Below are 27,681 nucleotides of genomic sequence, written 5' to 3' on the forward strand. Positions count from 1 at the left end.
AATTAATCCTAATAATATAGATAATGATGTGCTAAATTGTTTTCAATATAGTTATTCCAATTTTACAGGAGTGTAGTATTGAACTGAATTCACTCCATTAAGACAAATACAGCAAACTATAGTAGAGGGTTACTTCAAGCCTTGATCTGTATGTGTTCAATCTGGTGGGAACCACATGCTTGTAACTAAAAAAGAGATAAAAAGAAATAGAGTCAGAAAGATGAAAATATATTGCTTTTGTTTAAATTTACAGTTCACATAGTACTTGTTTTCCTTGGCATATGTTATTTGCTATATAATCTAATAGATAAATAAAGGCGCTGATTGTTTGAAGCATGCTGAGTGATGACCTGAACCAGCAAGTATGCCTTGATGGAAAACTCTTACTTAGAGAAACAGAACTTTTATTCATCAGTGTAGGATCATCTTATTTGTTGTGGCTGAAGGGTTTGATTCTTCTCTGTCTTACATGATACAGGGAAAATTAGATCCACACAAAGCATTGCAGTGATTTGTTTATTGACTGTATTTTGATTTTTATATGCTGGTCCATTGACATTTTTAATGCAATACATTAAAATAACAGGGAGGAAAAAGTGATACAAAATGATTTTTCCTCAGCTATTTCCTCTGTGTTTCCTGTCCCACAGTCACCAGAAAAGGAGGGATGGCTGTAGAGAACGTGTAGTGCCACAGCACTATCAAGAATTTATTCTCTTGATAGTAAGAGGCAGAGCAGCAAGTACAGCATTAGTTTCTGCTGTATTGCTGAATAAACTCTAGGAAGTGGTTTGCAGTGAGGAATACATATCCTCCTGAAATGTATTTCCCCTCACAGCATGTGCTTCTGCTTTCAGCAAGAGTGAGTTATGCTATATTAGCAATAAAGGGGAAAGATGAGCCAGATTTTTAAAGGTGCTTAGGCAGCTGAAGAGGTAGGTAGATGACTAATAGGATTTAGGATCCAAGCCTGGGAAACCTAAGTATCTTTAAAAGTCTCACATGAAGTTATTACAGAAAACCTTCAACTTCCATGTCTGCCCAAACAGTGATAACCTACCAACAGGCCATTAATTTAATTAGTAAATCCTTGTGTCCTGGAAAGACTAGTTTGACAGCCTTTTCTGATAAATCCAAAGGTATTTCTGGTTTCCACACAAATTACTCTGTATTCTATAGACAAAAAAATATTGCTATGAGGATGTGGATCTCTCCTGTAAATAGCATGTTTTTTTTTTTTTTTTCTGCAGGTGTTGCTTTAGCAGTGACATACGTCTCTTAAAAAGGTAAGTTATGCTTTATGCTGTGAATTAACGGGCTGCTTAGTAGGTGGAAAGCTGGTCCAGATAATCCTCCAAGTCATCTAGCTCTTTATGGGAAATGAAATCCAAGCCCCAATTCCTCTGTCGGTGTCACAGATCAGTGATTTCTGTCCCTTCTTCCCAGGGCCTACTCCACGACTGTCACAGCCCAGCGTTCGGTCCCAGCCCAGTGCTGAGAAGGGCAGAGAAGCTGGTGAAGGGGTCTGGAGCACAAGTCTTATGAGGAGCTGCTGAAGGAGCCTGGAGGAAAGGAGGCTCAGGGGGGCTCTTATCACTCTCTACAATTCCCTGGAAGGAGGCTGTGCCCAGGTGGGGGTTGGCCTCTTCTCCCAGGCAACCACCGACAGGACAAGAGGACATGGCCTCAAGCTGCAGCAGGAGAGGTTTATGTGGAGGAATTTCTTCACATAAAGGGTGATTGGGCATTGGAATGGGCTGCCCAGGGAGGTGGTGGAGTCACTGTCCCTGGAGGTGTTTAAGAAAGACTGGACGTGTCATTAACTGCCATGGTCCAGTTGACATGCTGGTGTTTGGTCACAGGCTGGACTGGATGGTCTCAGAGGTCTCTTGCAGCCCAAGTGACCCTGTGATGCCGTGAGGCGCGGCGGTCGGTTGTGCGCCGCTTTGGACTGGCGTTCTAGGCAGGATGTCACAGCGGGGCCCGGAGCGGCTGCCGGACAGGGACGCCTGGGGCCTGGACACACAGACCCTCGCCCCACGCTCTCGCCTGTCGGCCCCGCGCTGGAGGCCCCGGTGCTGCCCGGGGCGGGCGCTGCGCCCCCCGCGCGGCCGCAGGAGGCGGCGGGAGCCCGGCGCTGGCGCTGCCACCGCCCCCGGCCCGGCCGCGCTTCCGCCCGCGTCAGCTGACTGCTGCAGGGAGCGGCGCGCCCGGCCCCGAGCCCGCCGAGCCCCGGCCGCCCCGCAGCCATGGCAGGGGTCGTGGTGAGCGGAGCCCAAGTAAGTGTCCGCAGCTGGTGCGGCGGCGGCCCCACCTGCCGGGGCAGCCCGCCCCGCCCGGCGCGTCCCCGCCCCCGGCACGGGGGGCGGCTGCTCCAACTCCGCGCCGTTTCCCGGCGCTCTGCGGTCCCGCGGGGAGGAGGGGGGTGCTCGGTCTCGCAAGGGCAGAGGCGAGTTGGTTTCCAAGCTCTCGTAGCACCGCGCCAGGGACCCCCGCAGGTATCGCCCCTTCGCAGCCGCGCTGGCCCGAGGCCGCCGAAGGGAAGGGGCCGAGAAGCCGCCCCTGCCCCCGCCAGCGCCGGGTGGCCCCGGGGTTGTGCTCAGAGCCCCGCGGGCTGGGGGGGATGTGCCCCGGCGGTGCTTTCTCAGAGCTGGGAGATAGCGAAGCACCGCCGTGTCGGTGACGGGGCAGTGCCGCTTTGCCACTTTTGCTGCCGCCGTGCAACAGGCGCGTTCCTGGGCTGTGCTGGGGCAGCAGCGCGGCTCTGACCGCCCTTCACTCCCCTGCGAGGTGTGCGGTGCAGCCGGAGCGGGGCCCGGCGCGCCGGGAGCGCGTCGTGCTCCGGGGTGAGCCCCACGTGCTCTCTCGGGCCCGGAATGGGCTGCGGGAAAACGCTGAAGGGGAAGGACTGAGGTCTGCTAAGTGTTGTTCCTTCTGAGAGTAAGCACTGTGTACGTTTCGTTTCGGTTAGAGAGAAGTTGGAAATTAAAACACATCCTGCTGGCCTATACCCAGTGGCTTACGTGGCTACTGAAAAATTTTCTGGTTAAAAATTGGTGACATTACTGCTGAACCTTTGGCTAATATTAGCAGATTATTTATTCTCACTGCTCCCCCCCCCCCCCCCGAATAAATGAAGCTTGTCTTCTTTTTGAAAATGGCTTGCCATTAAAGCCAAGGTGCAGCCCATCTAGTTGCTTCTTTAATCTGGTCACTATTCTGTATGGAATTCATGTAAATATGTGTGTGCTATGAAGGCAATTGGCTAATTTTGCAGATGCTGCAGGAAACGGTTCCTGTGGTCTCTGTGGTGCACTGTGGCACTGAGTAACACTCTACCTTCTTCCCTTGGGCATGCCTTTAGCCCCTTAATTTGGCTATGTGCCTACCATACAATCTTCTAGCAGCATAGAGTAAAATATAATGCTCAGCTGACTGGAAATATTCTCCACATGTAATTTCCCTCAGTAGAAGAGAATATGCAGTATTGAGAGTTCATACATGACTTTTTGCTGACATTCCTTGAAGAGGTTACTCAATGAGTGTCATTGTAAAATGATTTCAGAGATTAAATGGTAATATCCTCTGAAAGTAGAGCAGAAGAGAGGTGCAACTGCTGTTGACTGGTTAACTTATGTTCTAAATATTTTGTAAAAACTTATTTTTTTCCGGAATTGCATACAGTGTGTTGAAGAGTCTGCAAGAGTATCTGAGATGTCCATAGCCTATCTGATGCTGGGCTTTGTGGGAAACTTTCTGAACATTTCAGTGGGATATTGAACAGGGCACCAGTAATAAGAATGATTGACTGTGACCAACCTGTACTATATTTGTGTTGGAGAATTAGGCAATGGAGACCTCTACATCCAGTTTCTAATGCTATGTGATGTTCTGTGACTGGTATAGAAAAACCTAAGAAATCTGCTGTTGCTGATGTGCCGTGCAGCCAAAGAGCTGGAGTCGTGGGAGAAGTTTGCTTGCTCTCATCTCTGTAATGACATATCTGGATATGTACTTGAAAGCTCATCCTCATTTTGAGGGTATTTGAGATGGATGCAAAAGGAAGAATACTGAATTATGTACGTTTTGTTGTTTCCCGAGTAAATGATTTTGAACTGAAAGAACAAAAATGAAGAAATGTTCTTTTCTTGTCCAGACTACTGAAGTCTTGTTTTATATCAACACTGTTCAAATACTAAAAAGTGGGGAAAACTTGTTCAAAAAGGTTTATCATGTATTTAATTGCTGGCAGTTGCTGCTGTTCTTGCCATAAAGAGGGCTGTTGGGTATCTGAAGCAAATTCATGTATGTGGGCTATAGAAATATAAAGTCAAATGCCCTTTGTGTATTTTCTGGAAAAATAAATATAGTTGTTTTAAATTGAAAAATGTGTTTGTACTGTGAATGTGCTGAACTGAACTCTATGGAAGTAAAATCCCTTTTAAAAAGCCTGAGTGTTAAAAGGTCATGATAACCATATGTCATCTGCAGATATGCCTGTGAATAATCTGTTTTTACCAGTTATGTAAATGTATATATGTATATTATAACAGTTCCAAGGCTGAAGCTTTGCAACATTTTATGTATTTTGCCTCTTCCATGCTCCAAAACACATTTGTTTGAACCTTTTTCTTCAGCTTCTGTCCTTGTGGAGGTAGAGATTTTATGGCCAGGTAAGTTTCTGAAGCAGTGGGAATGCAGTCCGGAGTCCCTGGCTCCTTCTCCACCACTCTTCCCTGGGTCAGAAGCAAAGTTGTCTGTGCTCCTGCTATGTTTGTAGTTGCTTAAGGTGGTCTTGCACTCCTAGTGTTAGTAGGCATCATATTTTAGTCATTTCTTTTTCAACATGTTACATTGAAACAAATGCTTAATCCAAAAAATTATTCTACTGTTAACATGATGACTTTTGAAGGGTTTGCAAGCATTAATTTAAAGAAATCTACCATTCAGTGAAGAATGAAGCAATTCTTTTATGCATACCTTTGTGTGTGCTGTAAAATGCATTGAAATTTATCTTGGATGTAGACTGGAGGAAAACCCCCACATATTTAATTCAATAAATTCTGCAAAACATTTTCTGTTATATCCAAACCAATAGGATGCCAATTACCCCAAACAGTTCCTTTCCCTTTTGTCCTTATATTTGCTAAAGTCATCTGTATGTCTGCTAGGAGAATATATTGCAAGACAAGGTATGATTTAACAAGGGGAAGAAGTTGTTAAACTGAGCTTCAAGCTACCTGTTTTCTGCTCGTAAAAATTATTTCATTGTTGTCAGCTTTATCTGTTGAAGTTATTGAACAAAATTAATTAAATGGGATGCCATACAGTGTTATCAGATTGCAATAATTTTTAGAGTGTAAGAGACCAGGATGACTTGCCAAAGTGCATACTGTCAGTCTGTTCTGCAGAGGAGTCTCTATTTTAACAGAAGGTGAAATACTATGAAAACAAAATCTAATGGACTCTTTTTTGCATATTTTTCATCTAACATGTTTTAGACCAGTGGAATATGGTGTTTAAATTGACTTTATATTAAATATGGAGATAATAACAATATCATATAGGTAGTGGTCTAATACAGTGGTGAAGTTCACTTAACTAGTAAGTTACCAGTAAGGGCAACCAAGATTTCTGTAGCACAAAATCTGAAATGTCGGTGTTTTCAACACTGAGACAATGAGCCAATATAGGTGTATGGAGTTCTTGACAATAGGTTTGACAGGCTTTGTGGGGTTTCTTTGAAGAAATCAAACCCATGACTTCTAAAACAGTACAGCAGAAAGAATAGAAAAATTCAGGTGTTTTGTTGTTTATGTTTTTTCTGGAAATATTGTCACTCAATCCTGGCTAAAAAAAGTAAATAAACCCCAACCAAACAAAAAAATCTGAGTAGACTGGTTTTTTTTTGTTACCAGTAATTCTTCCTATGTTTGCTAAAGGTTGGTTAGATGGCCTGGTATGAAAAAGAGAAAAGACATTTAGGAGTATTTTGGGTGTAATGAGAAATGTGATCTGAACATAGGTGTTGAAGCCAGAAATCTTTGAGAGTTACATGACTGTCTGAAAAAAAGCTGCATGCTTTGTTTTTCAGATTGTGGGCAGCCCTCTTGCTCTGTCCCTGGTATGTTACTGGGAATAATAATCTTCTCAGGGAATGGTTATGAGAGTGGATTGACAGTACACTGCTTAGGTATTTCTGCACCAAACTTTACAAAACAGTCTTTTAGTGTGTTGTATATGGAGAGCCAAACTGTAATATCCTTTGGATGGCTTCTGATCCTTCTAACAAATTTCTTCTGGAGTGTATCAGAATGGTAATAGAAAGAAATGTTAGATCAAAATATTAACAGCGAAATTGAAGAAAGGTGATTTTTATAATCAAATTATTTTTACCTGAAAGGAGACAAAGCATTGTACATAAGACTATAGATGTAATAAATATTAAGTTGAAGGTATCAATGGGAAAATGAGATTGTAATAGATTTTATAGCAGTAAAACTTAGGTAGCTTAAAGCTGTAATGAATATTCATGGTATTGCATGTTGTCATTGTATCAATGAGACAGAATTTGGACAGGAAACTAAATCCACTTACGAAATGTTTCCTTTCTGCTTCTAATTCTCAGGTGTCCTACATTAGTCAAGACTGTGAAGAAATTCCAGAATTCCTAGGACGAAAATATGGACATATGGCAAAAAGGCTAGATCTTAGCTTCAACTTGTTAAGGTATGTGGCAATATATAGATTTTCAAGTGCAATATGGGATGCCAACTCCTAAAATAGAATACCTTTTTTTTCAAAGTAGAAACATATACGTATGTCAAGTAGATTTAGTTGTTATCAAGTGGAAAACACTGTTTTATGGGTAATGTTTGTCTCCTTTTCTTGCACACTTGGAACACAAATAGCCAGGTGAGTGTGAAAATTAATTGTGTTAACATAAGTGATGCCCAATGAGGAGCCTGTGGTTTGTTCTCTGCTCAAAACGGAAAATAAGCATTATTACCTGAAGAAGTGAAGAATGGGATCAAAAGTGAATTTTTCTTAACCAAACTACAAGTAATTATGTGCTTATCTCACTCTTTTTTTAATTTATAGATCTCAGGTTACTATCATAAATGGTTTATAATACTGTTTTCCTAGATGGTGTATTTTGTTCTATGATTTTATTTTTGGGCAGCTACATAGTTAAATGCTAAAGCTAAGTGCAGTTAGAATTTGTAATTCCTTCTAATTATTTAAATATATGGATTGATATAGAATTCTGTTGTATTCCTCTTAGTTTTTACAGTATTGTTTTTCATTTAATCCTTGTGAGAGAGTCAGTGAGAGGTTCAGCAGTGTATTTTTCAGGTTGGAAAATCTGCAGGTAAGTAGGGAGAAAGGATTGGAGTGTAATCTTCTATTTAAGAAAAAAAACATAGTTTTTTGCTGGTAGGGTTGGACTCATTTGAGTTTTCCTTTTATTTTATTGAGGGTAAGCTTAGAATCTGCTTGTGAGGGGTAAGACAGGTAGTGTGCTGGTGCCTTGTTTTCCTAGAGGGAACAAACACTGGTTTTAACTTACTTAACACTCAAAAATGTTATCCTGAGTCACTGTCAACTCTGAAGGACTGATTCCTACATGCAAGATGTAGCAGAGCAAAGGAGGCACTAAATCTGTGGTTTATTGTCTTATACTTCTGGATGATGACTCTGAACCTGTGGAAACTGTTATCAGAAGAGATAGTTTTGCTGGGGGAGGGGATTGAATGGGCTTTTTTTTCATTTTGTCATGAAGATAGTTCAAGATCTGTATGTGTATTTAGATTTAGCATGTCATCAACAAGACTGCTCTTTCTTTACATTTCTGGAGGAAAAAAAAGTGTTTCTTTCATTTAATGCATGATTTGAAGAACAGTTCCTCTGAATTTATTTCATAAAGTAAAATAATAACATTAATTTAGATGTAAAATACCACTTTAAAACTCTGATCATGTTTTCTTGGAGGGCTCAATTGGTGCTATAGTTCTGAAATCTCTTCTTTCCTTCTCTGCCTAAAACAGTATCACTTAGCCTATTTTTCAGAAGGGATATAATTTGGTTTTATTGAGGTTTGGGGGAGAACAATCAGCTTGTGATGTAGGATAGCTTACAGTTGTAAATCTGTGAAAGTATTTTAAGACCAGAAATCAGATTTGGGGAAAGAGGAGAAGTGTATTATTTTTTTCACCTTTTTTTTTTTTTTTTTTAGCTTTGGGAACCTAATATTAAATTTGATGAGAGCTAGCTGTGTAATGGTTTTTTATTTAAGCAGTGATAGATATACTAAGCATATAAAAACTAAGAATGAAGTATTTATGGTATAGTAGCTGTTCAGTCTGGTCTGCACTCATATATAAGCCCTGTGCCTGCATATTATAGAGAAAGTCAGATAAGATATAGAATAAGTGTTATAACCTTAAATGAATGTCAATATAGAAGAATGCCTTGGGCAGCTGTTGAAGTGAGTGTAAGCAGTGTCATCTTCTTTAAACAAGTATTATTGCTTGAAAAATCTGACAGTGCTGTAGTATAGCAATGAGTTTTATGATTTTTATCAGCGAATGCCTAATTTGAAAAGTTTAGTTTAGTATGCTGAGAATCTTAACGCCTACACTTAATGTTGCTTTTAAAAGGAGTTTGATTTTCTATTGCAACTTATCTGTTGGTAAAAGCTAAAGTTGAATGAAGAAGTCCAAGGGTGATCAAAAATGAAAAAATGAAGAGAATAGTAGACTTTTTTTGCACAATATTATTTGCAGTAAATATGTTAATTTTCATTATAATATGATTTATTATTAGATGAGAGTGTGTGTGTTCATTGAAAGGAAAAAGGACGACCAAATGTTCTTAGTATGGTGTTTTTTTACTTAGATTTCTCTGATTATTTTCTTTCTGATTGTAATATATACATAGAAAAAAAAGGAGGGGAGGGTTGTAATTAGTTCTTTTGAGCTGACAGTTTAATACAGAGGAAAACATATATTTTTCGCCAGTTTTTTTTCTGACTTCAGAGTTCTTCCCAGGCTAGAGCCCCTTCCTCTGCATAAAACAAAACTTAGGGCTTGTGTAGATGCCATATTCTCTTTGCATCAGATGTGGTAAATCTAATAACAACACTTGATACATATAATCATGAAAATTTGCTTTTAAAAAGAATTTTCTTTCTTGTTTGCCTTTTTCCTAGAACTAGTGTCTCTTCTTGATTACCCTCAGCAGTACATGGATCCAGCTCTTTCTTCTAGCAGCCAAAGGGACTGTTACGTGTTGCAATAGCTATGTGTCTCCCCTTTTCCCTGTGAGGGAAAGGAAAGATAGAGGTGAATGGCAAAAGGGAACTTATGGGCATGTTGGGAAAAAGGAGGAGTAACAGCAATTTGTTGTGTACGAGGCAGTGGAAGAAACTAGTGTTTACTTAAAAGATGCTGGCTGTGATCAGCAAGATATGGTGCTACTGGATTGTGTGCTGTTTACATCCCCGAGAGACAGAAACCCTTCAACCCCAGACAACTATAGTCCACTTGTGAATTTTTTCTTCTCGTGCTGTTTCCCTTACAGATGTTGTTTAAATACTTTCTTATGTCTTTTGTTTCCTTTTGGGACTAAAGGGGGGTTTTGAAGAAGATGGAGCCAAACTCTTGTCAGATGTACAGCAAAAGAACGAGAGGCAGTTGTCACAGGCTGCTGCAAGGGAATTTCCAACCACGATGGGGAAGGTTGAGTGGAAGAGGTGCCCAGAGAGGCTGTGGAATCTCCATCCTGGGTGCTATTCAGAGTGCAACTGGACAAAGCCCCAAGCAGCCTGATCTAACTTTGAAGTCCCCCTGCTCTATACAGGGAATTGGACTAGAAGACCTCTAGATGCCCCTTTCAACCTAAATGCTATTATTCTGCAGCTTTACTGGTGTGGTCATAATGGCCTGAGTTGTAGCAGCTCTTTTGATGTGATGTTGGTGGTGATTTTCAGCCATTTTAGAAGTGAACAATTTACAATTGTATATTTTCAATAAGGCATGTTTCAGGAGCAGACGTGTTTTGCTTTGGGAATCTGCTCCTGAGTGTCTCATGGCAACTGTATTTGATAGCTGTCCCTGATAACAGTCCTTTCATAATACGTGGAAAGTATTCCCCAAGTCCCATTTAATGAAGGCATAGACTATGGGAAGAAAAGTCACTGATGTGTTGGTGTTACTGGGAGACTTTGCTGTAAAGCATTCAAGAGGGTATAAAAAACTATTGTTCATTGATCATAGAAAGTTAAAGATTTCATTAAAAAAGAAGGTAAGTAGTAGTCACTGGTGAAGGAAAGAAAGCAATAAGTGAGTAGGAAGGATGTAATGTAGGTAGAGAGTAGAGATTTTGATGAAATACAAAGACTTTTTTTAGATGCATCATGCTATCTGGTGGGAAGAAAAAAACCCAAACAACCCAGAACCTATTCAAAGCTTTTTTTACTTGTCCTAGATAACTTTATTTGTACCAAATTTTTCTTTTCATATTAAAGGCTAAATGCACTGCAGTGCTTGAATAACTTGATATCAGTGGTTTTGTATAAATAGGTGCCATGCTTTTATGAATAACATCTACGGTTCAATTCACAGAGAAGTCCATTTGTAATTTTATCCTCAGTAGTTTTAAACATGTGAGTTGTTCTCCTTTTCCTTACAGAGGTTTCTTCTGGGTCTAAGCTATGAGGTGAGAGTGAATCTTTAATCTTGACCGATGAGGAAGGATTAATCCAATAATTGTGCTCATAGAGATACAAGTATCTCTTCCCTCTCCCTAGGGTGCAGATTATTTCTACTAGGAGCATGAATAATTTGCACAGTATGTGCTTGTGCATAATTTCCACTCTCCGATGAAGAAGGTGTATATATGAAAACATCCCCTTGAACTATAATCCTAATCTGCAATGTTCCTCCGTGACTTTCGTCCTAATCTGCAATGTTCCTCCGTGACTTTCGTGAGGCTGAGCCTTTGTAATATCCTCTCTGTGGACTTGAGATTGTTGTTTCTCTCTTCTGCCTACTGGTTTCTTGCCTGGGGGAATATGCAAGTGGCAGCCTGAAAATGGGCTTCAGTTTTTACAGGGCACGTTCCTCTTTGTGAGTTGAGTATGTGAAAAGAGAGGCTTTTTTTTTTCTTGCCACCTTCCCAGTCTGTGCAGCAATAAGATACGCAGAACAGAAAGATGAACAACAAAAGAGAGAGGGAAATAAAAACCAAAATTCAAAACAAAGCATGACATTTTTTACAGCCTTTAGACTCATCTTTATAGCATTTTAAAATGTTGAAGAAAATGCACTATTGTTAAAACTTTTTGATGGTTTTATTTATAAGGTAGAAAAATATTTTCACCATAATTGGGTAACTCTTAATCGTAGCAATTGCATATTTATCAGTATGAGGGGCTGTTATTAATGTAGCTGTCATGCACAAACACATTTCTGCATTAAATCCATTTAGTATGTGCATTATTTGGTCTAGAATGTCACCAGGACATCAAAGCCCCCTTAGGCATAAGAGCACAGTGCCCTGCTGTGGCTGCAGAAAGGGCTTGATCAATAAATGTAACATGTTAATGCAGAGCAAATAGAATAAAAGATTTCTTTGACAAGACATGAAAAATCACCTTGTGGCAGCTGGCATGGTGATGCCATTTCAGCGGAGACACTAGCAAAGTTGATCTGACAAGTAAAGAGGAGAGATGATGGTTATAAGGTGCTTTTGTTTCAAACTTCTTTCTTGACCTGTCAGGTTTTGAAGGAGCCTGAATGGCCTTTTTTTGTCATGTGAAAATTGTAGTCTTAGGCAGTTATGAAGCAGTTATCTCTTCTCAAATTGTGAATGCTGCTGTTTAATTGATTCACTTAGCATTTGAAACTGTCACGCATTAATAATTGCTAAATCCTGTAGATACTGCTCCAGTGTGTCATGCTTAAATGTGTAGTTATCAGAAAATTAATATCCTTAATGAACCGATGCTTTCAAACTAGCATTGCATGAAATCTCTTTTGCCCTTTCATTTGCTGAAGGTATATCAGCCGGTTTTCAGAGAAACCCCTCCTGACAGTTGTGTGGTTTTATTTATTTATTTTTTTGATGCCCGACAAATGCCAGCTTTGCTTTGGGTACGTAGTGTGCTCAATGACAATAAATATAGTAATTATGCTGGAGTTGGTAATTAACATAATTATAGTCAATTACGACAAATACAGTGCAGAGCTAAATGAATGAGGGTGAGAAATTAGCAAGCTAATTGATTTACCTTACGTGCTGCTTTTTCTTGCAACTAACAGTTGCAGATTTTCTGCAGGAAAAAGAGTGTTTACAAATAGCTAATTGTGTTTTGAAATGATTCTGTCTTATGGCTCTCACTCCTGTTTCCTTTACACTGAGGTGAGGAGGATTGAAATATGGGATAGTGGTTAGAAGGAGAAAGGAGCTGTTCTGTTCTCACTGAATGCTTTGAAGGGAGATGTATGTACTTGCTTTAATTTCAGATGCTTCTTACAGTATTGAAGGGAAGAAAACCACATGATTGTTTACAAAAGACAACGCTAGAGAAATTTTGGTCATATATTTTAATCCCCTTAGATGTGGCCTGAATTATCTAAGAAACATCTATCTACCTGTTTATTGACATTAGAGAGATCTGCAAAGCACTGGAGACCTAAAGGAAGAATTTGAATCGTTTGTGTAATCCAAGTGTGTTGAAACAATATGCCCTTGTTCAACCATCAGTTTCAATAATTTAAACTATTGGACCAGTAGAGACGCATAATATCATAACATTTGTGCACATTATAATTGCCTGTTTTGTTTCAAGATGATTTATGGTATCTTGTCTGAAATAAGTGTATTGAAGCTATGCTGTTAATGTTTTTCACTTGCCTTGTTTTTTTATTTTCTATCAGGCATGACCACAGTTTTCTACGTGAAAAGAGAATGAATATGTTTAAGTATTGAAGATTTTGTATTGCCTTTTTAAAAGAAGATGTTTATTAGTAGCTGAGATTTCTTTCTTACTCTAAGAAAACAGTGGTTTACAAATGTTTGTAAATTTTATACTTGAAATAGTTCACTTTTTCAAGGTAAATGGAATTGTATATAGAGACTTCAACAAAGAGATAATGTTTTCCACAGCTAAGCTCTCTGAAATGTATAAGTTCTCGATAATTTTTCTTCTACTATTGCAGTAATGTATCAAGTTCAAATGAGTAGGATTGCATTTTGAGGTGGGTACTTAAAGTTTTCCCTTAAAGGGATGTCCTACATTAAGCACAAGATGCTGTTTTTTAAATAATGTTGAAATATTATGAATGTCTGAAAATACACGTACACTAACACTGCTAAGGGTGGTCATTCTTTAGAAGCAATTCAGTTCCTAGAATCATTTTGCTAAATGAAATATTTATACACAAGGATTCATTGAAATTATTTAAAATCTATAGATTATAATGATCTTTCAGTTGAAGTCTTACATGTTTATTAATCACTGTGGACTACCTGATGCATAATTATTTTTCTATTAAAATAAATGTGAAATAGTCTACTAGGTGGACTGAAGACAAGTGTGATAATAGGTTCTGTTTCTCCATAGGTAATACCTAGAAAGTTGTATGAGGTAAAGTTCTATAGATGTATATCTGTTGGAAAAATAGGAGACTATTACCAGTAGCAAAAAGAATTATGGACTTCAAATATTGTCTCTACTTTTGATAGTTGATAGACAAAACTAAATCTACTCCTTGTTCTCTTCTTCCCCTCCTTTTTCCTCCCACCATGCCTCTCCCATTTTAAAAGTGGCATTTCACCAGGAACCGGATATGATCTGGGTAATGTATAAGGAAAACTTTTTTTCACACTTTATATCTTCAAAAATACTAAGAAATACTACTAAGATATACCTTGTCTCACATACAATAGCCATGCCTGTGTTCTGTTATTGTGTCAGCTTTAAATGTGACTATAGAATATTTGCCACTACAAAGTATTGTCTGTGTGTAATTTTGTGATGTATATTTTCCTGGTGTGTCTTATTTGCAGTCATTAGTTTATTGTTGATATGAAGGGGACCAGTCAATGACTGATATTAAAATTATCAAATTAATGGGTTATGGTATGTATTTAAATATCTCACCAATTTAGGCATACTGTGCCAAGGATAGAAGCTGCTTTTTTGATGGAAAAGTTATTTCTCCAAACTCAGTATTATGTCAGGGTGAACTTGGAATATAAGTTGTTGTATTTCAGTCTTCTACGGATGGCTGTTATCTTCTTTAGTCCCAGCAGCCTCTCCTTTTTTCCATTGATCCTTGACTTTTTATGACCACATAGTCACTAACAGACTGTGAAAACACTGTAGTATATATACCTCTGACCCCCCATGCTGGCCATTATCCCTTGATTTACTGTATCTGACAGATCAGAACCTAAGATTTTTTTCTGTTCTACTTTTCTCAAGAAGGCTTAACATTGTGGAAGGAGTTGTCTTGAGAGAGTATCACATGGTAGAATTGGGCAGAATGTCACCTGAACCTTTGGCTGGGGGGTCAGTGTGTGTTCACACTGTGTAGTGGAGAATTTTTGTGAGCATTTCTAGAGGCTGAAGTCTGGTAAAAATGTTAAACAAACTTCACAATTTGACATGAAGTAAAATGAAGTTGTGAGCTTGAATTGTTACATCCTTGAATGTAGCTGGTGAATATTGCTGTGATGGATGGTCAAAGTTGTTTCTTTGGTGATATCTGTCTGTAAGGGTCTGGTGCAATTATGAGTAAAGGTGAAATCTGTAGTTCTGAACAAAGCTGAGTGACAAACTTGGACTTGGACAGAGATCAGATTTCTTATTAAGCATCCATTGACTCAAGGCTGTTGATAAGAGCTTTTGACTGAGGCAGAGCATTTCCCAGTGAACTGGTGTTTGCATCACACAATTTTCTTTGTGTTTTAATGTGGAGGGGGTGAACTGCTTTTTCTTGATGTGATTTCCTGTATGAGATGGATGAAGGCTAAATTCGCACAATCTGCACTTGTTCTTTGGGTACCCAGAGGGCTTAATTCACTGGCACAGTCAAACCAGCTCCTCTTGTGAAAATTTTAATCAGTCTTAAACAAAAATTGGTTTTTGTGTTGTATTCTGTACTGAATAACAGGAATCAATGTTAGATAGAGAAAAAATCAGTTGACTATTAAAAGGAAGACTATCACAATCTATGGAAAGTATTTGCCTTTGGAAGAGAAATAGTTTGATGCACTTGTTTTAGCTTGAAATAATGTCAATAGATTGCAAATAATATCTTAGTGGCTGCTCCTGCGTGATCTATGGTTATCTGGATTTTAAGGCTGAGAAGTATTTTTTTTTTAAGAGTATTGGGGATTAAGGAAAAGGGCACGATAAAGAGCATGTGTTAAGTACAATAGTCAGGTGGACCATGCTTGCTTTCTGACTTCCTTAATCTCTTTCACTCTAAAACAGTATTTCCTCACCACTGCTGTTGTGAAACAAGAGCGAAGGACTGCAGAAAAAACTGTTGTCTGAGGATAAGGAGCTTGACTGAAGGGAAGAACCTGCATTAAACCTGGAGTTATTGTCTGTCTTTTCCTCTCTGTTTGGTTGAAAGGTATCTTCTTCTCTCCTTAATGCAACATAAAACATTCTCAGCATCTAGTTGCAGATGTAAAGAACTTGACTAGTTTTGCTGATTCCAATTGCCAAGAAGGGTCTCTGTCCTTCAGTGTTGAAGAAGCCTGCTGAGTGGTCATGGTACAAAGGGCTACTTGGCATTTCGCAGGGAAATGCTTATGAAGCTTCTGTTTATGCATCACTTGTTTGTTTTATGTGGTCTTGTGTGGTTTGTGCCATTTTTGAGATCTTGCATTTTACATAAATCATCTTAACATAAATTATCTCGGAGATGATTTTTCAGCTTAAAAAGACAGTCCCCAGTTCGTGCAAGCATAAAGAATGAGCAGCACAGAAGTGCAAAAGGGCCCTGTATTTTTCTCAGGCTCAGGAGCCAGCATGTCAAACCAGACATGCTATACAATAATTATACTGTCTTTAAGGTCATGGTTAATGCAGTGTTATAGCTCAGTTGCAAGCTTTACCCATGAACTAATGCTAGCAATCATCGAAGTTTCATGATTTTTATTTATATTTTTGTTGTGTTTCTCCTGGCCTTTATTTTTGACCATGCTTGACTGAGTGAGTTGCTCACTGGTAGAGATGGAAGATCATTTCCTTTCTTAATAACTTATTTTCCATTTTTATCTTAATTTACCTGCTGAGTCCATAAGTGGTAGCAATGAATGTGTTTTGTAAAATACAACCATCCTCATTGCTCATATTTGTAGGAAACCTTTCTGTGGTGAGAGACTTTAGAAATCACTTTTAAAAGAACACAAATAAGAGGGGCAAAATGTCTAATGTTAGGGGATAGTTTGTAATCTGTCCAAAACTCAGGGAAGGTGATGGGCTCTTGCAAATTGGGCCAAGAGGTTTATTTCAGGTGTTTAAGTCTCTGCTGTTTTTCCTGTACAGTTGGTATAGGAGCTGTATTGGTAGATAGTTGATATTGTTGCACTGAAGACTAAAGTGAAAGTTTGGCTTATTACTTGTCAACTCCAAACTTAATTTTTTATTTTTGTAAAACTAACAGAAGAGTTTAAAAAGTTGTGGGCTATTTTCTGATTGTTTTGGGTTTTTTTTTAGTATGAAGCTTTTAAATGCTCAGTTCTCTCCTCTGGTTCATGTATTGCACTGATGCAACCACTTTGAGTGCAATTGCTCAGTCCTTTATTTTTGAATTTGCAGGAAGCACCATTTTTCAATACTTGCTTTTCTGAGTGTTAAAAGATGTGGAATAGATATAGTTAAAATATACTTAATGGTATTGAAAATATGGCTCCTATTTTGTGAGTCAACTTTGCATTTCCCATTTGGTAGATGGGCTGACTGCTGCTGTTTTTTCCTTGTGAATATGCCCAATGGAAAGATATCACAGTGCTCAATGTTTTTACACTCAGAGATGTGAGTTACCATTTCTTTAAAATATTAGTCTGTGATCAGACCTGTTGATAGGGAACTCAGTTTATGGATTTAACAGAAAAAATACCTATTACCAATATTTAGTCACCTTTTAAAATCGTAATTTCCAACCATTAGTTTGAAGATCAAATTTGGTATGTATTCTTTATAAGAGAGGTGTGTACTTGTGGCAGCTTAAGTGGCTTATTTAGTTTTAGTTTAAATATTTATTCATAATGAGTTTTCAAATTTTATTTTCATTATTTCAAGACCAGTATATTTTAATTTTAAGTCTTTGGGTATTTGCAAGCATCCAGTCACCTACCTAGAGCGAGAAAACAACTTTTTATGACCAGGATATGGCTAGTAAAGTTTTATTTTGTTGACGGGGATATGAGGTTTCTGTACATCTATTTTTGTCTCATTTCTTTTACCAAATGCTAAAAACTTATTTTGTGTCCTGAGAGTAAAATCTTTTAAAGTGCAAGGAATTGTCCTCGAACCGTTTGAGATGGGTAAGGTCCAAGACTTGCTGAAGTGCCATGACTCTGCAAGGCCACATGGCCACAGAAACACTGGATGAGGATGCTGTGTCAGACTCCTAGGACTTTCTAGGCCTTTTAGCTGGAGAGAGAAGAGGAAAACTTGACCTAATTACGTAAGTGATAAAGTGTACTGATTATTCTAAAGCCCTTAAAGGCTGAAGGAAAGATGTTCTAGACATGCCAAGGATTAACAGTATATTGAATATTCAGAAAACTCTGCTTCCAACTCAGTTATGTTAAGATAATATGACAGTCCAGTATGTGAATGTTAAAATCACAGCTGCTCAAGGATTTGAGCACTTTGTATTTCTACCTATTATCTTGCATTTAATACACTCTCTATCTTGGATAGTGAAGCACTTTGGAATAGCTCAGAAACAGTCATGTGTGAAGGTGATTGTGGTGGAATGGCTTTGGGAAAAAATGGTCAATTTTTTCTGAGAAATGGAATCTAGCCAACTAAGTGAGAGGCTATGTCCAGTTTACTTTCTTCCCTTACTCTGTTCCTTCTTTTCCTCCCCACTGCCTCCAGCTCCTTAAATCAGTAGAAGGCTGCTGAAGGTGCTACTGAGAGATTTGGGTGCAGGTGCAACATGAGGTTCTTCCTTTCTTGCAAATGGTCTCTCGTTTGTTCACTGTGTTGCTTTGTAACACAGCCGCCAGATTTAGCAAGCTCAGCTATTCATAGACAGTATTGGTTCTAGTTCTACCAGGTGCACAATTAGTAAATTATCTTCCAGCCTAAGTGGGGAATGTCAGAGGGCAGTTCAGTGTCTTTCACTGTCAATTCTTTGGCTTCCTTTAAATAAGCCATATCAAATGGTCTGTTACTACCACTAATAACAGGGCTCTTGAAATGTGGACGTACCTCTAATGAGAATCCATCTTGACCCATTGAATATGGGCCACTACTTTGCCACTGAATTACAGGCTCTGGTCATTGCAACCACAGGTGGTTTGAAAAGAGAGGCTCACCTGCAGTTAAATGATCAAGAAACAGAAAAGAAGTTTCTAAAATTCAGGACATTAATGCCTTACTGTAGGTTTTACCTCACTTCCTAGTAATTGGTAAATGGAGGAAGAGAGGACAAATGACTGTATTGAGCTAAAAGTGAATGGGCAGCTGTTTCTTTGTGTATTTTAATATAGCATATGAAAATTTTGGTTGCTGTAGCCCTAGTATTTTAAAACCTAAATGAGAGAGTGAAGTCAGCTTTAAAGTAGTCTCGCACTTTTTTGTTTTTCCCATTTTCTTTCTCTGTGGGGACAGAAGTGCACTGGATGCGGATAAGACTAACGTGGGTGGAAAAAGTAGCACTAGAAACCTGCCAAGGTAGCTGTTAGTTATGAAGTTGATATTTGTATTTACAGCATAGCTTCTTACTATCATATTACCTCAAATGAATAAATAATTCCTGTTTTGTAGCAGATACATATTAGCAGTAGGCAGAGTTGTGTCAGAATTGGTCAGTAAGCTTCATTCTATACACAGAAGTATCAAATGTTTTGGGTTCTCTGCCTTTTGTTAATGCACTATGAGGTCATAAACTAAATCAGATTTTCTGAATGACTGCCTGACTGCAAATTTCCATACAACTCTCATTCATAGGGAAAAAAAAAAGGGAAAAATGCTTCTGCACTCTAGTGAGGGTGAAACCCTATTCACCCCCTCTTTTTTCTGTAGTAAAAAAGCACAAGAAAGTCTGCAAAAAAGATGCATAGGTACAAACTTATGATAAAGGTTCATCTCTAAGTACCTAAAATCAAATAAACTTGCCTCTGTGTCAAGAAAATTTACTCAAATTATACTGCTGCTTTTCAAACCACTTGCAGAAAAAATAGATATTTATTTTCACTAGATTTTATATGCTGAACACAGCTGAGATCCTTGATGTTTGAATCTATTCAGTTGAATAGAAATATCCTTATTCATATTATACAGTGCATTCATATCTCTGCATGTATGTAGAAAGCCAGGTGCTTAGTTATTCCCATTCTGTGCAAGTCTATTTTTCCACTGTGTTTTTAAATCTATACTTGTCTTTTGCTATAGGGGACTTTATGTATGTATGTATGTATTTATTTATTTATTTATTTTAAGGCCTTCACATCTCTTTAAATGATCATTGAAAGAGAAAGTAAATTGCTGTTGAAATTCCCTCTGGTGATCCCGGCTGACAGAACCACAACTAGTATATTAAAAACAGTCAAACAAACCTCCCCCTTCTTTTCCTCATTGGTGTCTATGTAGGTGAGAGCTTTGACCTCAGAAAGCTTTACATGATAGACTCTATTCAGATTCTTCTGTGAATCGTACTAAGGTTCCATGTGTAGACTTGACTTGTACCTCTCTGTGCTTGACATGGTAACTTCAAGATTTCTTGTTATTTAAATATACTAAAATGTAGTCTGTATCAAACTGCAGGTGCTGCTACACTTCTATTACAGCGTGGTAACATTTGCCTTAGAAAAACTCTGAAGCTGGTGAAAGAGTTAAGCAAAGCAGGCAGAAACCATTTCAGCTTTTACTTTGCAGATACAACCTTTTAAGTATACCTACATTTACCTGCAATGGCAATCGTTTTGCATTTTAATGACAAATCAAGTATGCTAACTTGCATTTGAAACGAAAGTGCCTTAAATGTCTCTGGCTGTCAGAATGAGATGTTAGGAGCTTGATGAAAAGAGAACAAAGAAGACAAAGTATGAAGCCTAGATACAGAGCAAAATGAAATAAAACCTTGTATGGCCTGTCAGGGGTGTCAGTTGATATTCCTATCTAAAGCACATTATAGTATTACTTTGCAGCTCATAGCTTACTCATCTGTCTTTTTTAATTCATCACATTCTAGCCCACATCTTTTAAGTCCCATGTGTCAACAATGGAAGAAATCTGTTAATTGACAAATGAGTGTCACAAATGTGAATTGGTGCCTTTACATCAGAGGCAGGTAGTCTCTGTTGTTTTTTGTCGGCTCTATTATTGGCATAAGCCAGTGTAAGACATCTGTCTTTGCCAGAATGAGAGATGACAGCCAAAGAAGGGCTGTCATTGTTTTAGTGCATGTTCATTCTGCTGAGATACTGTATAAAGATAAAATGTCAGTTAAAAGAATATGAAAAACTATCGGGAGGAAGTCCTTAAATTACTTGGGAAGGGGATCCGGGAATTGGTGCCAGAATTGAAATCCGAACGTTCCAGTTTGCATCTATCACATCAATTTAAAAATAATACTTTCTGAGTAACTGGGTCAGTTTATAAGGCATTTAGGAAAACGTTATGTTGTGTTGGCATAATTAGCTCATAAGATGGAAGGAAAAACATACCTTCATAGGATATGAGTTTATTACAAGTTCATTTTTCAAACATGTATAGAATTGTCTCAATAAAAATATGCTGTGTAGCATCTCTGGCATTGATTTGCATCTGTTTTGAAATATTGAAATTGCTCCTTTCCAATTTCTTTTTCTGTTATAGTTCTATTTTAGATTGATGAATAACATAATGAAATAAAAAGCATAGCCAGCTGTGAGTTGATGAGACAATTAATAGGAAGAAAATTATTAACATAGTTTCAGGGTGTCTAGAGAGTGTACAGTGTACAAGAGTTACTCCCAAATCACTAAACCCCTTTATTGCAATAAATGACTTTTTAATATCAGATAGCAAAAGAAATAGGAGGAAAATGTTTTAATGGATGAGGTGGAAAGGGGGAATAGAATTGAAATGTCCTAAAAGGCTGCCAGTTTACTTTTTACTTTGTATCAAAAATCATAAGAGAGATAGATCATCACATTCATCTTCAGCAGTTCTTACAACCCTGTGCTCTAAGTGCTACAGGTAACCCCGTCCTTCCAAAATGACCAGTCACTTGGGTTCTAAATGACCTTGTCTGAACTCCAGGGGTTTTGAGGACTATGTTGACAAAATCTGGTGAAGGACTAACTCGTGATCTGTAGTGAGGCTAGCTGACTTGAAGTTTCAAGATAGATGTTCCTGAACAACAGTTTGTTAAAAGTGTTAATTTTAAAATTACTTGTTTTTTGCATTTGAAATAGAATGCAAATAATTGGTAAATCTTAGAAATATTTGTTAATATGGTAAATCTTAGAAATTCTCAGTTATGATACTACTTAATACAGGTAGAATGGTCATTGGTCCTCTTTTTTTATTTCTTTTTTTTTTTTTAAACTTGCTTCTAGTGACTATTTGAGCAGCAGAAAAAATATCAAACTAATGTTCTCCCTCCCCACCACTGAATGTGGGGCTCTCAAATTTTGTTTGAGAGCTGTCTTTGACAACTCTGTTTATCTCCAAGGTACCTTCTGGCTCTTTTACTTCAACCCACGGTTAATGGTGATTGTTGATTTAGTTTTAACTATTGATAACCGTAACAGAGTTGGATACTTCTAATAGGTGCTTGCTTCTATGGGTCTTCTGTGTCTTGAGGTCTAACAAGCTAAGAATGAGTAGCATGCAGCTTCCTTTTATTTTAACTATTTGGATAGAAATATTGCTACTTTGTAAGTAGATTTCCTATAAAATAGAATAGTAAGAGAGAAGGAGGTTCAAATTTCTTTGGAATTCATTTTGCTAGACAATATTTTAAAATAACATCCATGAAATTAAGAGGTATTTGCTGCTTGGTTTGTGAGCCTTGGATGACTGTAAGTTTTTAGTGAAAGTCTTGTTCTTCCATTCCCATCTTGTTCTTCCATTCCCAGCCTTCACTAGTTCTAAGTAGATGTTTAAGTTTCCAGTCAAAAGCCATGCTGCTGGTGGTGTTACATCTTTTCAGGCAGTTTTTCATCATGTGCTCTGAAGTTCAGTATCCTTTGAGAAGTGGAAAGGCAACGCTGCCTCCATTTTACAGGTGGCAAAACTGAGTTGTGAGGAGGCCTTTTTGATAAACTTTACAGGCCAGGTGTAATTATCAGCTCTTCATACCAACTTGCATAAACCACTTCTGCATGTTTGGAGAAGTCATGGTTGATACTTGCCAAATCTGTAGTGATTCTAGAGACAGTTTATTCTCATGTGCTAGTTGGCTGCACTTTGTATTATCTGATAGCAGGTGTATCAGCAAGGTGATGATATAGCAGAGACTAAAAAGAAAGGATGCATTATAGACACAGAAGAAATTTCTTTACCTTCAGATAGATTGAGATTTTCTCATAATTGTTCCCTCGTGGTTCAGCAGTATATAATTATAAAAATAACAATGGTAACAGCACAAAAAAAATGTAGACTAAGACTGTGTCTTCTATTGTTGTTGGACTTCCTTCCTTTTCTAACTAAAAATCAAGAGATAATAAGTATGAATACCAGATCTGGTCTCCCTTAAAGAAGTGAATTAATTTCTTTGTGAAAATTCATATGCACCAGGTTGGAGCTGGTTAAGTTACCGTCCTGTTGCATGCCAAGAAGAGACCAGAGAAAACATTTGGCTTGTAGAATTCAGCTGTAGGAGCATGTGTCACTGTCACTGTGTTGTCACTGTTAAATTAGCTCTAGAAAGGGAAGATACTGGAATTTAACTACAGAGACATTGTATGTGTGTGTGCACATACCCTTTTGGTGATTCCCCTCCCAACTGCCAGCTGTCATAGGGAGTCTGAAACAGACAAAAATTTATTGGGTAGTATTTAGAAACATGTCAGTGGTAACGACTGGATCTCTGATTTCAATTATCACCTACTAAATTTAGGCTAATGTAGTGCATTTGTAGACCTGTTGAATGCACTTGACATCATGTTTAAAATATTTGAAACTGCACTGGTTTTTAATATCATACATTGGCTGCTTTCTTTTTCCTACTCACATCTGGTGCATGGCAGCAGGCATCCCATGTGACCTATAAAAACTTCAGCTGTGCTACTTTGAGTTTCTTTTTCTTCTTCAGATAATATTTCAGCAGAGGAGAAGAAGGTAGTCTGAGACTACAATTGCTTTAATGAAACTGCTCTAAGATCTGTAGTTCACCATTTTCCCCCCTTTACAATCAGTGTGTAAACAGCATTTTAAGCTTTATTCCTATTTTTGCCTTTATTTTTTTCATTGAAAATTCTTGGGATTTATGGTCCTTGGTTATTTGGGCGCTTTTAAAACTATTTTAATAATAAATTACCTATAGTCACTATTTTTTTGTAGACTGACAGGTGAGATTTCAGGTGGAATCTGTGATTATACACCATTTCTAGTGTTATATTAGAAGAGATTAAAGTTTAAATCCAAATTGCTGCATTCTGCTTTGCTTATTTTGCAATGATTTTATGTGCTCTTATTTTAGGATTGTTGAGGGGGATTATTTTTAAAAAAATGTTTTCCAAGTACTGGAATACTTTTTTGGAGTGCTGCTAAGTAATTTTCTGTCTTCAAATCTTGTACTCTTTCCATACCCTTCATCCTCATACAGATTTATGAAATTTTTATGCTGATGTTTGCAACTCTGAGCTTATCTTCTAACTATTGGAATAGTAGCTATTGAAGTAATTTGTTTGGTAGAACTCAAGAGTACTAATCAACAGTCTTTAGTTTGTGTTTCCCTGTTTCTGTGAAAATATTATGAGCTTTTAAAGTTACATCCACGTCTGCATGCAATTAATGTAAGAAACAAAACAGTCTCCAAATATCTGTAGGTTACTTGAAGTAAGTTCATTGTCCACATCTTCATAGTTACATAGACAAACTTGGGGAATTCTGGAAGTATAAATATCCTCCTCCTTTAAAGCAAAATCCCAGCATTCTTATACTCATTTTGCTTTGTTGTGGTTTCTCATGTCTGGGAGTATATTTTTCAGTAGTATTTGCCATGGTAGTTAGCAGGTTCTTTTCCTGCCTAATACTTCCAGGCATCCTTTAGATGACTTATTCTTAAGAATCTCAAAGTTATTTTAAACTGAAATCATTATTAAAAAAACCTGAGCATTTTATCTCTGAAATACAAGACACAATAGGAGAAGATTTCAAAATGGGTATTTGAAACATGCCTTCTGGGAGAGGAAACATCTTGAAGATTAAATTTTAGTAAAGTTGGATGTAGGCCTTCTGGTGAAATGTGTAAGGATGTACAGTCTTACTGATGATTTCTCATTTTCAGAATTGCTACAAGTGTCTTGGATGGTAAGTTTCAGGAGTAATTTCCTCTGAGACTTATTTTATGGGGATTTTGTTTTGGTTTTGTTGTGGAAATTGTCTATAATTCCTTAGAAATTCTCCAAGCCAAGCATGGATGCAGATGGCATCCAATAATTGCAAGGGATCTGTCTACCTAGTGGCTTCATGGTATTATCAAAGTTACCATCAAAAAGGCGCAATGTTTACTACTCTGATTAAAGCTTGTCCAGTGCAATCCTACAACTCATAATTGATCACAAGTCACAGAAAATGCCTATCTAACTTCATTACATCCAGCCTACATATAAGCTCTACTTATCTTCCTTTCACAGAGATAAGTTTTTCTCAATGGAGAATCCATTTAATGTGAGTCCTGTATTGTTTTTACTTTTCCTTAAATGTTTGAAAAATGAAACATATGTTGACAACTTCTCAGATCTTATAAATTTCAATCATAAAGTAAGAACAGTCCAAGTTCCGAATAGCTTGCAGAACTTGCTTTGCTCTGTTATGTGTTTCTTTGGTAGTTTGAGACCTCCCGATGAGTAGATTCTGTTCTGTGCCATCAGTTCTACCCTGTTTTGTTGCTCCTACCATAATGCTGGGATTTTGGAAGCATGCAGGGTGGGTATTTCACTTGTTTGTTTTGATATGTTCTAATGATAGTGTATTGGTTTGCAAATATAGGGAATTTCTCTGCTCCTTGACTTTGCTAACCTTTCTAATTGCTCTGTACTCAGTTCTTCTCAAATCATTCCTGTGCTGCCTGACTGCTACCTTGGATGACCCAGTGATGGACAGTTGTGCTGGCTTCCACTTTATTCCCACAAATTCTTCTATTCTGTGTGGCTGCAAAAGTGTTTCCTCTGCTTCCAGGTATCTTATCTCACGTGATAGCATAGTGCCTGCCAACCATGTGTTTCTACAGCACCTAACTGTACTTTTGCCTTCTCCTTAAGTCAATAGGACAGTTATTGCTTTCAGCACATCAAGGTGGAACTTCACAAACGTGTTACTCTGTTGCAAGTCTGTTGTAGATGGTGCATCTGTTCTTGGCTTGCTATGTCAGAAGAGCGTATACGTACTTGAAGACTAGAGAGGGAAAAAAATTTATCATGTTGCTTTTCTCTCCTCGTTAAAGCTGATAGGTCTAATATAATAAAAGTGCCTGTTACGGTCATGGACTTTAGGAGGCTCAGGACTAATATTGTATAAGCAGACAAATAAAGTATGTTTTATATATCTGTAGAGGAGGAAGGTAAATACGATGGTATTTCTTATAATTTATAAGCCCCATCAGTAATAAAAGTCTTGAAGTGTATTAAACTTAATCCTCATGTTAAGGGCTTTGTCCTATTTTCCTGTTATTTTTCACAAATGCTTCATCAACTATCATAGTCCTGTAAAGTGATTTCTGTGTAGAGGTCATAGTGGAGAACTGTAATCAGAATAAACCTAAGTTTATACTTTGTGGACAAATAATAATTACTTGACTAAGAAGAAGCAAAGAGCATTACACAATTTCATAAAAACCAAAAAGAAGGGACAAAAGTAGAGAAGGGTGAATGCTTACCTTTGTTATTAATATGTGGTTTACTTTTATTTCATGACTTCTGTCACACAGAGCTGTCCTTCTTTTGAATGGTCTGAATGTCCTTCAGGCATAGATCACGTTTATTCTTGTTTTAAATGTGAACAAGTATTAATTTACTCCACTGGAAAGGAAATAAGATTACAACAGAGGAAGTTCATGTTGGAAAGAGTAGAAAGGAGTTTGATATTGATACTGGCTTTGCATTTTGATAACTCTTTGTGATGCTTTCTTATTGCATGACTCCTACTGGAGGGTGGTGATACATTATGTGAAAACAAATGTATTGGGAACAAAAATGTCCTTTTCTGCCAAAGCTGGAGGATGGTTCTGGCTCTTTTTTTTTTTGTTGTTGTGTTTTTTTTTAATTAATTATTTTAAAATTTTTTTCTCCCCCCTCTCCTTCAGAGAAGTCCAAGAAAACTGACACTGACAGAAGACAAAAATGGTTTTTATGATGACATCATGTATTACCCAAGCAAATATGTTTTGTGAAAGATTTTTTTTATGGTGTTGAAATAAAGAATCAGTGAATCATTCTTGAAGGAACATTGGTTCAGATTATTCTTCCTTCTATTGCCACTGCCCCACCCCTGCTTTTCCTTTTCTACTTTGTCTGTTTCTGGGGGTCTTAATACTGATGCTATCTACAAATGGTTGTGAAAGAAATTACCTTCAGTCCTTAAACATAGCTGCTTCATATGGATTGGTGTTATGCAAGAATAATCTCTGCCATGAGACTGGAGGCCATACCCAGCTATAGCAGTATTGGTGCTGATTTACTGGCTCCCACAGCATTTCATTGCAAACTAATTTGGAGGTGTAGTAAGTTTCCTTTGCTGAAAAACAGTAGCAGCAGCATCTATTAATGGAAGCTGAGTTGTTTTCTTACAGGTATCCATTTATAGATATCTGATTTAGTTAAACTGAACTTTGGCTATCAAATGCTGTGCATAAAAGCAGTCACAGTATTTGTTGAGATGATGTCCTCATGAGCAGCAGAGAAAAAAGCAGATGAATAAAGTACAGACAATATTGCAACACTGAATCAGTTAAAAAGAAAGCAAACTGGTAAAGTTATGTAGATTACACTGGTTTTACAGATAATGCTAGACAGTAAGGCTAAAAGGGAGTTGAAGTTAGTTACGTGAGTGTCTGGAAAGTGGTGATGACTCAGTGTAAGTCTCAGACTGTGACTTGAACAAAATTCTCAGACCAAATACCAATATCTTGGCTGAGATGCTGGGGGAGCTGGGAGGCTGAGCATCTGTTGGCTGCTGGGGGTACAAGTGATTACAGAGACAAGGATGTCACACAAACCTTGTAAAAGCCTTTTCCTTTGCTGTTAGGTAAAAACATGGAAATTTATGGC

General features: G+C 37.9%; 1 protein-coding gene across 1 annotated transcript in view; it reads left to right on the forward strand.

The window, feature by feature from the left end:
• Window positions 1–859: 859 nt before the first annotated feature.
• Window positions 860–27,681, forward strand: part of LRMDA (leucine rich melanocyte differentiation associated) — a 643,835-nt gene continuing 617,013 nt past the window's right edge. The window contains exons 1-2 of the mRNA XM_051801025.1: window positions 860–2,279; window positions 6,629–6,729. Of these exons, the coding sequence (XP_051656985.1) occupies window positions 2,250–2,279; window positions 6,629–6,729 (131 nt within the window). The 5' untranslated portion in view covers window positions 860–2,249. The remainder of the gene's footprint in view (window positions 2,280–6,628; window positions 6,730–27,681) is intronic.

Source organism: Manacus candei, unplaced genomic scaffold (assembly GCF_025592945.1).
Source record: "Manacus candei isolate 608988 ecotype Guabito, Panama unplaced genomic scaffold, ASM2559294v1 h1tg000050l, whole genome shotgun sequence".
In the NCBI taxonomy this organism is placed as follows: Eukaryota; Metazoa; Chordata; class Aves; order Passeriformes; family Pipridae; genus Manacus; species Manacus candei.